This window comes from Macaca mulatta, chromosome 1, assembly GCF_049350105.2.
Source record: "Macaca mulatta isolate MMU2019108-1 chromosome 1, T2T-MMU8v2.0, whole genome shotgun sequence".
NCBI lineage: Eukaryota > Metazoa > Chordata > Mammalia > Primates > Cercopithecidae > Macaca > Macaca mulatta.
In genome coordinates this window covers 85,953,973-85,968,935 of record NC_133406.1, presented here as the reverse complement: position 1 = coordinate 85,968,935, position 14,963 = coordinate 85,953,973, and the positions used below count along the sequence as shown (strand labels likewise).

The 14,963-nt window shown below is 57.2% G+C and overlaps 1 protein-coding gene across 50 annotated transcripts in view; it reads right to left on the bottom strand.

Annotated features, from left to right (window-relative positions):
- The window catches only part of OBSCN (obscurin, cytoskeletal calmodulin and titin-interacting RhoGEF), a 165,835-nt gene extending 158,259 nt beyond the window's left edge, over window positions 1-7,576 (bottom strand). For 43 of the 50 annotated variants that reach the window (XR_013395487.1, XR_013395486.1, XR_013395488.1 and 40 more), the window contains exons 1-5: window positions 7,367-7,576; window positions 2,724-3,729; window positions 1,777-2,046; window positions 1,084-1,344; window positions 418-726 (exon numbers count right to left, since the gene is read on the bottom strand). Coding sequence is in view for 42 of the 50 variants with exons in the window: in XM_077938815.1 (XP_077794941.1) it covers window positions 418-726; window positions 1,084-1,344; window positions 1,777-2,046; window positions 2,724-3,711 (1,828 nt within the window). In the remaining 8 variants the exon portion in view is untranslated. Of the gene's footprint in view, window positions 1-417; window positions 727-1,083; window positions 1,345-1,776; window positions 2,047-2,723; window positions 3,730-6,896; window positions 7,092-7,366 lie in introns of all 50 variants that reach the window. The other 7 variants (XM_077938918.1, XM_077938908.1, XM_077938897.1 and 4 more) reach the window with 3 other exon arrangements.
- Between the last annotated feature and the right edge of the window lie 7,387 nt (window positions 7,577-14,963).

Here is a 14,963-nt window from a genome sequence, read left to right as displayed (position 1 = left end):
ACTGAGGGGGTCTCTGCCTTCCCCTCCTCTTCCTACAGAGCCTGGACCCAAATGTCCCTTCTCCAAGAAGCCTGGCCAGCACACAGAGCGCCCATAGCACAAGTCAGGCTCATGAAGGAACAAGGACAAGGTACAGCTACCCCGAGACCCCTCCGGCATCCCATAAGCCTCACCAGACTGGGGCAGCCCTGGAGCCCTGTCCCTTGGGTCTGCTGGAGACAGGCAGGCTCCCGGGGGCCCTGTTGTGGGGTCACCTCTCCTTCCCACCATGAAAACTGCATCAGGGCAAGGCCTTGGCAGCCCCCCTCCCCACAGAAAGTCTTCATGAGACCACTCTGACCTTCCCTGAGGCTGGACCTGGGGCATTCCAGGGCAGGTGAGCAGTCCCATAGGTTGTAACAGGAAGGCCCCACTTACCCAGGTGGACATTCCCCGGGAACTCCAGGTAGGGACTCTGACCAAAGCTGTTGAGAGCTGACACTCGGAACTGGAAGTCCCCCTCCTCAGCCACATCAGCCACGGTCAGCTCAGGTGTAGCCACCCATTCAGCATCGTGGCACCTGGTCCACGTGTAGGTGCCAAGTTTCCTCTTCTCTACCAGGTAGCCGTCAATGGTGACAGGGCGCTCCCCATGGGGTGGTGGGGACCAGCTGAGGATCACAGAACTCTCTGTCTTGGCCTTCACCACAGGATCCACAGGGGGCTGCAGGGGAGGCTTCCTGGGGGCTGTGTGGAGGGTGGGCAGAGGTCACCTACTGGGAGCCTCTTCCTGAGCCCTGGGTCTGGAATCACCTGGAGGGGTATCACAGGATCCCCAGCTCTCTTGGGGCTGCTCTGGACACCTGGACCACTGGCCACAACCTCCATCCCCAGACCTGCAGCCACTTCTCTGGCTGCAGCTGAAAGACTGCAGGGGCTCCGGGAGCCTAACCTTGGAGGGCCAGGACTATGGTCTTGCCCTGGCGGCCCTCTGTGCAGCAGCAGGTTGAAGCCCAGAGAGTTGAGCTAATGGAGGGCAGGGGACTGGGACCAGGGAGACAGCAGGGAAGCGACGCCATCCTGGGAGCACCCTCAGGCCCTCACCCGACACGCAGAACTGAGTGGACGTCCGGCAGTCGCCAGCCATAAAGACCACCTGGCCCACATCCTCCAGGCAGCACTGGGAGATAGTCAGTGTGTGGCGCGTGCCCTCTGCGGAGATGGCTACGCGGCCCCCGGTCACCACCTCCTCCTGGTTCCGCACCCAGCGGACGGGGCCCACCGGGACCGCCAGCTCCACGCAAAACATGGCCGTGTCGCCCACGCGCACCGCCGTCTTCCGAGGGAGCTTTCGGAGGAGGTTTCCTGGGGTGGAGGGAGCCGGGCCGGTCAGACCAGCCCCTGCACCCTCCGCTCCAGACTCGCTCCTCCGCTCGCCCCCATCTCTCGGCTGCCTCCAATTCACTCCTCCGCTCAACCCCTTTCCTGTCCCGCCGGCTCAAGTTCCAGCTCGGTCCCGCAAGACCCCTGCCCACTACATCTCCCATTCCCCCTAATCCTCACCCTGTGCCCCGCCCCAGCTTGCTCCTCCGCCCCCACCTTACCTGCCCTTCCCGCCCCAGTCCCGCCCCTGCCTGCCCCGGTCCCAACTCGTACCTCGCAAGCCCAGCCCGTCCGCACCCTGCCCGTCCCCATGCCCACCCAGCCCGTCCGGCCTGGCTCCTCCCGCCTCCCTCCTCGGTGCTTCCTTGCCCCCGCTACCTCCCCGAAGCTGCCCCCGTGCCCCGCCCCGCCTGCCTTGGACTGCGAGCTCCGCCACCGTGCGGCTGCCCTCCTGCGTTTCGCAGATGTACACCGCATCGTCGTCGGCCGAGACATTGCGCACGGTTAGGCGGCGCTCGGTGCCCTCCTCTTCGATACCGTACTTGGCGCTCGCCCACAACCGCGTCTCCTCCTTGAACCACGCGGCCTCAGTGGACGGCTGGGGCACCTCGCACAGGAACGTGGCCGACTCCTTCTCCCGCACCTCCAGATCTTGCAGCCGCTTTTTGAAGGGAACCGCGGGTTCTGCCAGGAGAGGAGACTGGTGAGAGGGGCGGGGCCGGAGAGTGCAGGACGAAGGCGGGGTGGGAGGGGGAAAATTGGGGGATTGTGGGCGGGAAAGGAGACTGAAGGATGCAGAGGTGAGGGTGTGGGAAGGAGTAGGGAACAGGAGCAGAGGGGCTGGGTGGCTGGAAAGGGGAGGGTGCAGGGTAGAGGAGTGGGGTGCGGAGAGGAGCTAGAGGGGCTACGGGTTGGGAAGGGCGCAGGGGAGAGTCGGGAAGTTGCGGGGCGGGGAGTAGAAGAGCAGAAGGCGGAGTGGTGGAGGTTGGGGAGGGAGCAGCGCGAGGGAGAGGGCAGGGCTGAGGAGGTGGGATCCCCTGCGGCCCCGCCCCCCTCACGCCTCTCCCCCCCCCCGTCTGTGGGCCAATGGTGGGGTGGGGTGGGGTGGGGTGGGGTGGCACGCGGAGGGGGCGGAGGGGGAGGGGCGGGCAGGGGACTGGGTTGGGAAAGCGGGTTGCGGGTCATTAAGGCAGCTCATGGGGGGTCGCCCGCATTTTGCGCACCAGGAACGGACACCTGCAACCCTGGATTCCACGACTGGACAGACGCGGATGGGAAACTACACCCGCAAGGGCGAAAGGACTCAGGTGCAGGGGTTGGGGAGGAACCTGGGCCCGCGCGCCCCGCACCCAGAAGCTCACCGCGCACTACGACCAGCACGGAGCTGTAGGTCTGGCCCACGAGGTTGGACGCCGTGCAGGTGTAGAGGCCGCGGTCCGACTGCTTGCAGAAGAGGATCTTGAGCACGAAGTTCTCCTGCGCGTCCTCGTACACCACGTGACGCCGGCCCTCGGTCACCAGCTGGCCGTCCTTCTTCCACACCGTCTCGGGCTTGGGCTCGCCGGTCACGTAGCAGCTGAGGCGCGCGTGCTTGCCTTCGGTCACAGTGCAGGTGCGCGTGCCGGTGCTGGGCGGTGAGGCCGGGGCGCCCTCGACGCGCATGGCCTCGCGCCGCCGCTGCAGGTGCGCCAAGAGCGCGGCAGTGGAGGTCCCGGGAGGGCTGGCAGTGTCCGCGGCGTCTGAGTCCACCACGAGCGCAGCGGCGGCGCTGGCGGCGCCCAGCGGGTTCTCGGCGCGGACCTCATAAGTGCCGCCGTCGCGCGGCCGCGCCGCCCGAATGCGCAGCGCACTCGCCTCACCGAGCTCCTCCACGCGCACGCGGGGGCCGTCGGGCTCACCCAGGCGCCGCCCGTCCTTGGACCAGCTCACTGCCGGCTTCGGGGAGCCACCCACGCGGCAGCGGAAGGTGGCCTCTGAGCCCTCGCGCACGTGGATGGACGTGGGCCGCAGCAGGAAGTGCGGCGCCTGCTCGGCGCAGGCGGCCTCCGCGTCCACCTGCAGGCCCACAGCGGCGAAGGCCTCGCCTATGGCATTGCGCGCGCGGCACACGTATTGCCCACTGTCGCCCAGCGCCAGGTCCAGGATAGTGAGGCGGTAGAGGTCGCCGTCCTGGGCCAGACGGAAGCGCGCGCCCGCCGCCACCGGCTGCTGGTCCTTCTCCCAGCTCACCTGTGGCGTGGGATTCCCCACGATCTGGCAGCTGAGGGTGGCGTCCTTGCCCACCGACACCACGAAGGCCTTGGGCCGGGTGAGGAAGCGGGGCGCCCCGCTGAACTGTGACTGATCCATGAGGGTGGCAGCGGGGATCTGCGAGGAGGTGGGGATGCTCTTAGTGGGGATTGGAATGACGCCCGGGTGCACCCCACCGTGCTGCCTGGGGAACCCAGTTCAACACCTCCATACATCCTATTTCCACCCCCCACCCCCGCCTCGCGCCCTGAGGAAGCATCACCGGTTCACATCTGGCCCAGGAGTGCCGACTTGCCCCTTTCTGGGCATTTGGGGTTTGGTACCCTCACCTGCAAACGGCTCTTCTAGCGTCTGAGAACATCTCCTTCCCTCTCCGTACCTACAGAGACCCACTGCCCCAGCTACAGTTACTGGAGCACATGTCCCAAACCTACACCCCCCAGCAACCAGGCAGGGCCCCCTCCCTCGAAGTGCCCGCTATTTTCAGTTCCTCACAGCCTACAAGCTTTGCAGCACCTTCCTGAGGCACGCAGACCTGCCTGGTGGGGGGGGTGTCCTTTCTCCTGCCCCACACACTGCTGCCTCTGGGGCCTAAAACTTCAGCTGGCCTGTGTGTCTCCCACACCAAGAAGGGGAGGCTCGCTGGGCCCCGGCAGCCCTGGGTGCAGGAGGCCCACCATGGGCACTGGTCTCATGCCCATCTCCTCTGCCTATCACACAACAAAGTCACCGGTTCTCCACCCTGGCAGGCTCCCCTCTGAGCCTCTTCTAGGTGAGCTGCATCCTCTGCCCTGGGCAACACCCTTCCCTCCTCTTCTTCACCCCCTTCCCATCCCACCCACCCCCCCCCCCCCGCCCCCGACCCCTAGGGCAGCTCTCCTTCAGCAGCCCCTCCAGGTTGCACTGAGCGGCCAGTCCCGCCTGCAGCTGCCCTTGCTGCAGAGGGGCCTCACCTCTTCTGCAGGGTCACACACCTCCCTCCTCCCCAGGGGCATGCTCATCCATGAGCCGGAAGGACTGGAAACCACTTAGCTGCTTGTTCCCAGGCCCCTCCACTGAGTCCCAGGGTCGGATTGGGATGCAAGGGCAGCACAGTCAGATATCTGGCTGGGGAGCATAGCTGGGGGACCCGAGTCTGGAGCTGGCAAGGCCAGTAATATCCCCCTGGAAGAGCTGGAGACCTCCAGGCTGAGACCAGCTGGGCTGGGTCAGCTGGGCCCAACTTGGTCACCCCACAGTTCTCAGCCACACTGGCCAGCTGGACATGCTGCAGGGTTGAGGGTGGACACCTGGGTCCTCCGGGGCACCTCAGTACCAAAGGCCCCGGGTGACGCTGTCCTTTCACCACCCCAGGCCAAGCCCGGAGGCCAGCCACCCCAGTACAGATCCCCCCATATAGATGGTGTGGGGTGACACTGCCCTGCCCACCTGTGCAGCTCTTCTGTAGGAACAGCAGGTGTGAGTGGGCCCCGCTGACACTGGGCTGGCCCGGGGTGCCTTGACTCCCTCCAGCTCTGGCAGACACAACCACCTCATGGTGGAGAGGCCCCTGCCAGGGCACCTTGCCTGCACTCTCCCTCAGGCCAGAGCCACCAGCTTCTGGGCCTGGGCTGCCCACTGTGGGCTGAGCCAGGGTGACTCTCCTGGGCCCTCCTCCTGGTCCTGCGATTCAGGTAGTTAATCCCCCTTAATCCCCTTGGTCAGGCTGAGGCTGGAGCAGGGCTGGACTGCGGGCAGTGGGTACCAGTCTGCTGACTCACTGTGCAGTCAGCACCTCTGCTGCAGCCTAGCCTCCCCACCCACAGCAGGGCTCTGGGGCTGGGGAGGACCTGGGCAGGGGCCCGCCCACAGCAGGGACTGGGGTCCAAGTTTCACCCTTTCCGGGAATTTGCTTCTATGGGCTCCTCCCAGGACTCAAAGGGCTACTTTGACATCAACTCTCCAGGGCCCACGAGCTCTGGGCTGTCCCCAGCACTCTCCAAAGTCATACAGTCAGGCCAGGTTGTGGTGGCAAGCACATGTAATCCCAGCACTGTGGGAAGCAGAGGTGGGAGGATCCCTTGAGCCCAGGAGTTCCAGGCCAGCCTGGGCAAAATGTGAGACCCTATCTCTACAAAAACAATTTTAAAAAAAGTTAACTCAATGTGGTGGCAGGCGCCTGCTGTCTCAGCTACTCAAGAGGCTGAGGCAGGAGGATGGCTTGAGCCCAGGAGGTCAAAGCTGCAGTGAGCTATGATTATGCCACTGCACTCCAGCCTAGGCAAAAGAGCAAGGCCCAGTCTCTTAAAAAAAAAAAAATCATATGGGGAACCCACAGACATGTGGGTTCAAAAACAGAACGGGGTGTTCTCTCCCCCAACCTCTGCCACACCCAGAGCCCCAGCTGGCGCTGCCAGGGTCACAGTGGAACAACAGATGAGGCAGCATGTGTGGGTAACTTCTCTGGGCCTAGAGGACTGGGACAGGTCAGGGAGCTCCCGTTACTGCCCATGCTAAAGGGACAGAGGGGCACAGGCTGACCTTGGCCTGGGAAGAGCGGGTAGACACTGAGGTCCTCATCAGCTGCCAGGGATGGCACCATGGCCCTGGGGCCTGCATTCTGTCACCTGGTGCAGACCCAGGAGGCCGACTGCAGGGTCTGGGGGGCTCGTGGCAGCCCCGTCAGGAGGCGTCCCCGCCAGTCAGCAGGCCTGGGGCCAGAGAAGGGCTCACCAAGCAAGGACACTTGAGGATTCAGGAGCCATCTTCCTCCCTGACAACCCGTATCACAGATGAGGAAACAGGCCGAGCAGGAAGGGGGCCATCACGGTCACCCCTGGGGCTCCCAGGAAATCCATCAGGCACTGAGACATCTGCAGAGGCTGTCTTCTTTCTCTGCCACGTTTTGGGTCTGGGCACCCCACGAGCTTCCCCGGGGGGGCAGACCTCAGCCTCCCAGGAAAGCCTTTTACCCACCATGGACCACACTTGGGCTCCTCAACCCTTCAGAGGCGTCACTCCAACCCCGTGGGACCCCCCCAACCATGTCCCGGGTGACAGGCCCTGTCCACAGCCGCCCACCCCTCAGCAGCCCCTCCACCCTGACTGTTGCAGAACTTTGCCACTCTGGTCCTCCAGGGGCCCCGGGACCATCATCAGGAAGAGTCCAAAGTGGGAGGCAGCTCCCAGGGCGCCACCTCACCGGCCCTCCCCACCCCCACACAAACAGGCAACCTGGGCAGCCTGTGCTCCTGCGCCCTTCCAGCATGAAGTTCCAAGGGCAGTGTCCCAGGGCTGTGCCTCACCTTAGACCCCACTGGAGGCTTCAAGCGCTCCAGGGAAATTCTTTCCTGGAGTCAGGTGTCAGCGCCCCTCTGGCTGTCCCCTCTGCTGAGCCAACAGGCCCAAAATAGCCCCAGCTGTCAGCGGGCATCTATCTCAGCAGTGCTGGGGGCAGGGCCAGCCGGACCCCCAGGCCGCTCTCTGAGCGAGGGTCAACTCTGGGGTAGAGGGAACGGTGGGTGTAGGGCACTGCCCCAGCTACCCCACAGCCCCAGGCCAGCTTAGTGGCTCCATCCCTATGTGAAGGGCCTGGGGCTGAGAGGGAGCAGCTCTGGGGCTGAGAGGGAGCAGAGGCTGGAACCCCAGCCCGGCCACAGGGAGCCGCACTGTGGCCAGACCCCAAAGGCTTCCCCACTCCCCAGACGTGATCTTTAGTGGAGCCACCCTCCAGGGCACAGAACTGCCCCCACCCTGCCCAGCTCTGTCTCCTCACCTTTCCCTGTGGGGGCTCTGGGCAGCACACAGGCCGGGGGTGCTGGCTGGGAGGCAGGGGCTGCCGGGTCTCACCTCCCTCCGAGGGCCCAGGACCAGCAGGCTACCTACCAGCAGCCCACACTCCAGCCGCTCCTCAAACTGGACGGGGACAAAAGGACAGGCAGACACTGTCAGTTGGAGAAGGCTGGGCCCGCCCCCACCCCACCCCCTGTGTGGGCCAGGCTGGCCCAGCCCAGCTCCAAAATAACCCGGGTGTCACCATCCCGGATTCAGTTTCACCCTCGGCCCTGTGGGAGGCAAAGGGCAGATGCTCGGGGCCACAGCCAGGGAGGGGGGACAAACGCCTGTGTCCTCAGCAATGATGGAGGCCAGGGGTCACAGCCAGGGATGCGGGACCCCGTGTCCTCAGCAGTGATGCCAGCCGGGGGGCAACAGCCAGGGACGGGGAACACACCCGTGTCCTCAGCAGCGATGGAGGCCGGGGGCCACGGCCAGGGACGGGGAACACCTGTGTCCTCAGCAGTGATGTGGGACAGAAGCCACAGCCAGGGACGGGGGGACCCTGTGTCCTCAGCAGGGATGGAGGCCAGGGTTGCCTGTGTCATCAGCAGTGATGCAGGCCGGGGGCCACAGCCAGGGACAGGGGTACCCTTGTCCTTAGCAGTGATGCAGGCTGGGGACCACAGCCAGGGATGGGGGGACCCTGTGTCCTCAGCAGTGATGCTGGCCAGGGGCTGTAGCTGGCCTGCTCCCCTCACCTCAAACCAGCATCCTGGAGTGTGGGCCAGGAAGGAGCCTGGGGGACCCAGGAAGGCTCTGAGGGAGACAAGGGACCATCCCAAGGGGAGTCCAGGATGGATCTTGAGGCAGCCCCAGTACTGCCCCCAGAGGGGATGCAGAACCACCCCCTAGAAGGACCCAGCACCCACCTGAGGGCCGGCAGTTGAGGGATGGGGGCAGGAGCCTGGTGCACCCTGCTTGGCCAGGCCCAGGCCTGTGGCAAGCCGCTGCCCACCAGGGGCCCTCCTGGAGGCCTCAGCTGGGTCTCAGAGTCATCCTTACGTGGGAGCAGCGGGGTGTCCTGTGAGAACTCAGCCTGCCCCAGGGGAGGGACCAGCCCTGGGGAGAGATGCTGATGGCACCCTGCTTCATACCCGAGGGGATGACCCCGTCCCCACGGCCCTGGCCAGGAAGAAGTGTGGACCGGGCACTAGGCAGGCCCCACCAGGGGAGGAGCAGCCAGAGAGGGTCGCCCAGTGGGAGCCCTGTGCCAGGGTGGGCCCAGGTCCAGAGGAGGAGCCTCCATGGAGGGAGGAGGGAGCCTGCACCCTGCACCTGGGGGCACCTATCCTGAGGTGTGCTGCCAACAGGGTCCCAGCTGCCAGCACCAGGGAGCCAAAGAAGGGGCCGGCCGGCCAGGGCCTGGAGCTGGGCCTAGGAGGACAGCTCAGGCTGTGGCAGGAGGGAGGGTGGGGAAGACGGGGGTGCTCAAAATCTGCTCTGTGCCTCCAGGCTTCGCCCCATCCCTGATCCAGTGCCAGGCCTCTATGTCCTCACAGGGTATCCCAGGCTCTTCCAGGCAATGGCCAACATCTCTCATGTGTCCTCCATCGGAAAGAGGGCAAGGGTCTCTGGAGTAATGGTCATGCCATTATGCAGCCTTATCTCATGACTGATCACCTCCAAAAGCTCATGTTCTAATCCTGTCACCTTGGGGGTGAGCATTTCAATGTGTGAATCTTCAGGACACACATTCAGACCACAGCACCAGGAAGAAAGGAAAGGCTGGAAGGAGAGCCCACTCTCCCACCAGGAGCTTGGCCCTGAGCTGCCTCAGCCATGCAGAAGTGTGTGTGCATCATGTATGCTCCAATACATGCCCCACTCCCTCCTGGACAGGGCAGTGGAGGGTGCAGAGAAGATGGCTGTGCGTGCCAGCCCCCTGCAGGTCCTCCTGGACCTGGGAGAAGCGATGCCCCCACAGCCTCCAGGAGCGACCTGCCCTCCTGACACTCTTCACTGCTGCCTGCTCCGCTGCATCTCCAAACACCACTGCTAGCCATCAGGCTGGATTTTCTGCCTCCTTCACAGGACCCCTGTTATTCCTTATTTCCCTGCAATGTATTTGTTGAAGACAGTGGGATATTTGCACAACAGAGCTTCTGGAGGCACTGTGCCCAGGGTGTCCTTCATACCATGGAAGGCCACGGGACACAATGGCTGGCCATGGACCTTGCCTATTCCTGGCTGGAATCCACTGCAAAGAGAACTTTCATGGAGCTGCTGTCTGTTCAAAGGGGTACAGGTAGAGAAGGAGCAGACACAATTTCCTGAGGAAAGCAAATGTCACGTGTCCCTTGAGTTGCCAGCTTCCACAGAGATGTCCCGTGATGAGCCCTCCTCCCAGGGGCTTTCACAGCTGGGTGGGCTGGCATCCTGGGTGCAGTTTAACTGAAGGGGGTGTTCTCATAGCCACCTCCCAAGGCCTGAGGGATGGTGGGCCTGGAGGCCTCAGACCTGCGCCTGAGGCCTAGGTGATGGGGTGGCTGGGCCCCGGGTGCCCACGAATTATAGGCAAAAAAACCTTTACGTCAGTCCCACAGGGTTTCCTGAACATTTTATGATCCCCAAGTCATATCTGAACATGTCAAGAATCTCTGGTGTCTTGGCTTGGGTGTAAAGATGAAGTTCTTTCCTCCTCTGTATTCTAGGAGGAAAGAGGGTTTTCATTCCCTTCTGAATGTTAGGAGGGAAGGCATTTTCCATCCTTAACCAGCTTGTAGATGACACACATTCAGCAAATGCACACTCCCAGCAGCACCGAGAGAACACACAGGTGTGCCACATTTTTGTGTTCATAAGGCCTTTTCATGTCAGCATCTTATTAGATATTCCCAAACAAGGGTGTTTTTTCATGTTATAGAAGAGGGGCCTGAGGCTCACAGGGTGAAAACAATTTGCTTAAGCCTACACAGCGGCTGTGCTGGCAACATTTCTCCTGTTATAAATGAGAAGCAGCCTTTATGGTCACAGAGATGTGACTGCTAAGCGCATTGTCCCACCCTGAAGGAGATCCTTCCTCAACAAGAAGACATTAGTGCAAAGACTGATGAAGTCTGTAGTTTCGGTTTTTTGGGGTTTTTTTTAAGCATAAGGGGTTAAATAATCTTGTGAGGATGCAAATGCCAAGTTTGAAAAAAGCTGCCCAGATGGAAATCTGCTTGCATTTGTGCAAGCAGATAGGTGAGGGGTTTTTATTGTACTGCCATGTCCCCTACCTGCCCCAGCTTTATTGAGTTATAATTGACAAGCAAAAATTGTTTATGTTTAAAGTGTACAATGTGATGTGGCTTTTTTTTTTTTTTTTTTTTTTTTTGAGACAGAGTCTTCTTTATCACCCAGGCTGGAGTGAAGTGGCGTGATCACAGCTCACTGCAGTTTTAACTGCACAGGCTCGTGATCCTCTTTCCTCAGCCTCCTGAGTAGCTAGAACCACAGGTGTCAGCCACCATGCCTGGCTAATTTTTTAATCTTTTTTTTTTTTTTTGAGATGGAGTCTCGCTCTATCACCCAGGCTGGAGTGCAGTGGCCGGATCTCAGCTCACTGAAAGCTCTGCCTCCCAGGTTCACGCCATTCTCCTGCCTCAGCCTCCCGAGTAGCTGGGACTACAGGCGCCCACCACCTCGCCTGGCTAGTTTTTTGTATTTTTTTTAGTAGAGACGGGGTTTCACCGTGTTAGCCAGGATAGTCCCGATCTCCTGACCTCGTGATCCGCCCGTCTCGGCCTCCCAAAGTGCTGGGATTACAGGCTTGAGCTACCGCGCCCGGCCTATTTTTTTTTTTTTTTTAAGAGACAGGGTCTCCCTGTTTCCCAGGCTGGTCTTGAACTCCCGGACTCAAGCAATCATTCCCACCTTGGCCTCCCAAAGTGATGGTATTACAGGCATGAGTTACTGTGCCTGGCCAGAAATGAATTATAATTAAAGACTTCTGTATATTTTAATGGAAATACCTCCTTTCATTGCAGCTGGGTTGCTTACAAATACACTACTTCAAAGTAAACTTTCTCTAGTAACATATCAGGAGTAAAGTAAAATCTGTTTGGAGCAAGTAAATCTGACTGTTACCCCAGTAAGTTATTGCTTTAATTTTACTGACTTGTTATTGATATATAATTGTACATATTTACAGGGCACACATGATGTCCTGATGCCTGCACACAATGTGTAATGATCAAGTTAGGGTTTATGACACCATTCCCTCAAACACTGATCATTTCTTCACACTCCAAATCTTCTCTTTTAGCTATTTTGAAGCATACACGAGAAGCTGGTTCCTGGACCCCCGCATATACCAAAATCTGTACATACTCAAGTCCTACTGTCGGCCCTGTGGAACCCAAATATAGGACAAGCTGGCCCTCCCTATACACACAGGTTTGACATCCAGAGAACACTGTTGGTTCCCTTCCCATTTGGTTCCAGAAAATCTGCGTATAAGTGGACCCAGTGGTTCAAACCCATGTTGTTCAAGGGCCAACTATATATGATGAATTATTGTTACCTACAGTCACCCTACCATGCTACTTAACACTAGAACTGATTCATTTTCTCTGACTGTGTGTCTCTACCCATTAACCAGCCTCTCTTCATCTCCCTTCCCGCTTCCCTCCCCAGTCTCTGGTAACCATCATTCAACTCTCCACCTCCATGAAATCAACATGAGTGAGAACTGGTGAAACCCAAACATAGTCTTGAGTTTAGATTTTTTTTTTTTTTTTACTGTAAGAGGCTAAACATTGAGAAGGACACAAAAAAAGTCTGGATACAACTGCCCATATGAGAATCTTGCACTTGCACAAGTAGAAAGGAGAGTTAGTTTTTATACCATTGCATCCCCAATCCCAGCTTTATTGATCCATAACAAATAAAAATTGTACATATTTAAAGTGTACAATGTGATGTTTTGATATATGTCTACACAGTGCAAATTAGCTCCCACAAAGGAATGACAACATGCGATATTTGCCTTTCTGTGCCTGGCTGATTTCACTTAACATAATGGCCTCCAGTTCCATCCACGTTGCTGCTAATGACAGGATCTCGTTCTTTTGATGGCTGAATAATACTCCATTGTGTATATGTACCATGTTTTCTTGGACATTCAAGTTGATTCCATATCTTGGCTATCATGAATAGCTACAGTGAACATGTACCCTAGTAACATATTGGATAGACACCACACACTTAGGTAGCATAAAACAAAGGAAAGTTATTGCTGTTTTGAAAAACACCTAATTTACAAAGTTATTCATGTGTATTAAATTACACCATAAAAATAACAGGGCCTTTGTCTTTCTGGGATTTTTCTCCTGGGCCTACCTCAGCACCTTCCTCTTTAGATCACATGTTAGGAAAATGCTGTTATGGAGGAAAAGATCTCTTATTTCAATTATCTTGTTCTCCTAATTTGAAATAGGTTTGTCCATTTTGTTTCTATTTCAAGACCAAGGGATAGAAGCTCTTGGTTTTTCTGTTTGTGCTGCTAAATATATATATATTCATTCTATGGTGACAAAATATAATTTTTAAATCATCTATTACAAAATTAGGCAGTCACACCAAGAATGGGAAATAAAATGGAAAATGCTACCTTTTTAGATAAGGTAAATTATAGAGAGAAAAATGACAATTACTAAATACGATCATTTATTTCACTTTTACATTGTAGAAGGTTTATTAAAATAAAGAGCTGGTGCACAGCCGCTGTGTAAAACAGTATGATGGTTCCTAAAAAACTAAACATAGAATCCCTATGTGACCCAGCAATTCTATCTATCAGTATGCACCCAAAAGAATTGAAAGCAGGGTCTCAAAAAGATATTTGTACACCCACTTTATTTTTAATTTAAAAATATTTTTTAGGCCGGGCGCGGTGGCTCAAGCCTGTAATCCCAGCACTTTGGGAGGCCGAGACGGGCGGATCACGAGGTCAGGAGATCGAGACCATCCTGGCTAACACGGTGAAACCCTGTCTCTACTAAAAAATACAAAAAACTAGCCGGGCGAGGTGGCGGGCGCCTGTAGTCCCAGCTACTCGGGAGGCTGAAGCAGGAGAATGGTCTAAACCCGGGAGGCGGAGCTTGCAGTGAGCTGAGATCCGGCCACTGCACCCCAGCCTGGGCGACAGAGCAAGACTCTGTCTCAAAAAAAAAAAAAAAAAATATATATATATATATAGAGATGGGGTCTCACTATGTTGCCCAGGCTAGTCTTGACCTCCTGGGCTCAAGTGATCCTCCTGCTGCCACCTCCCAAAGTGCTAAGGTAACAGATGTGAGCCACCGCAGCCGGCCCACCCATATTTATTGCAGCACTATTCCCAACAGCCAAGAGCTGGAAGCAACCCAAGTGTACATCAACAGATGAGTGGATGAACAAAAGGTGGTGGATACACACAAAGGACGGCTATTCAGTTTATTTTATCTATCTATCTATCTATCTATCTATCTATCTATCTATCTATCTATCTTGTTGCCCAGGCTGGAGTGCAATGGTGCGATCTCAGCTCACTGCAACCTCTGCCTCCCGGGTTCAAGCGATTCTCCTGCATCAACCTCCCAAGTAGTTGGGATTATAGGCATGCGCCACCACACCCAGCTAATTTTGTATTTTTAGTAGAGATAGGGTTTCACCATGTTGGTCAGGCTGGTCTCGAACTCCCGACCTCAGGTCATCCACCCGCCTCAGCCTCCCAAAGTGCTGGGATTACAGGTGGGAGCCACTGCACTGGGCCTTCAGTTTATTTTTAATTCAGCTTTTAAAAGCAGGACATTTGTAACATCTACAATAGAGATAGTTCTTGAGGACATTATGCTGAGTGAATAAGCCAGGCACAGAAAGACAAAGATTGATTGCACTCCTGTGAGGTCCCCAGAGGATTCATGCCCACGGAGACAGAGGGTAAAATGGGGGTTCCAGGGCTTGGGTGGGGGTATGGGGATTGGTGTGTCATGGGGACAGATTGTCAGCTTTGGAACATGAAGAAGCTCTGGAGATGGGTGATGGTGATGGTTGCACAACCACATAAATGCACTTAATGCCACTGAACTGGACACTTAAAATGGTCAAAATGGTAAATGTTGTGTTCTCTGTATTTTAACACAATAAGAATAATGGGGGAAAAGTGAAGAGCTAGCCACTGAGACAACCAATCACAAAACGGCAAGGGTTCAGCATGCCAGAACTCCATGCCCACCGATCACAAGGCTGGGACCCGTTCCTCTGAAGCACGGGGGTAGCTCTGGCTGAGCTTTAGAAGGAAAATCATGTTGTCTTTGCAAAGGCGAGCCTGTGGTCAGAACCCTGCAGAGTTTGCATCATGAATGAAAAGAGCAGATCTGGGGAGAGACCCAAGTGCGGGAGCGCTGGGAAACCCATCCCCCAGGACGGGACTCTGTAAGGAAGTGGCTTTCTGCTGCAGGAGTGCATTTTCACAATGCCACTGTATGTTGCCTCAGCAGACAGGGTCGGTAATTACCCTGGCTTTGAAGTATTTATGCCTCTTTTAATCTCCCTGAAGGTTTCTGAATGTG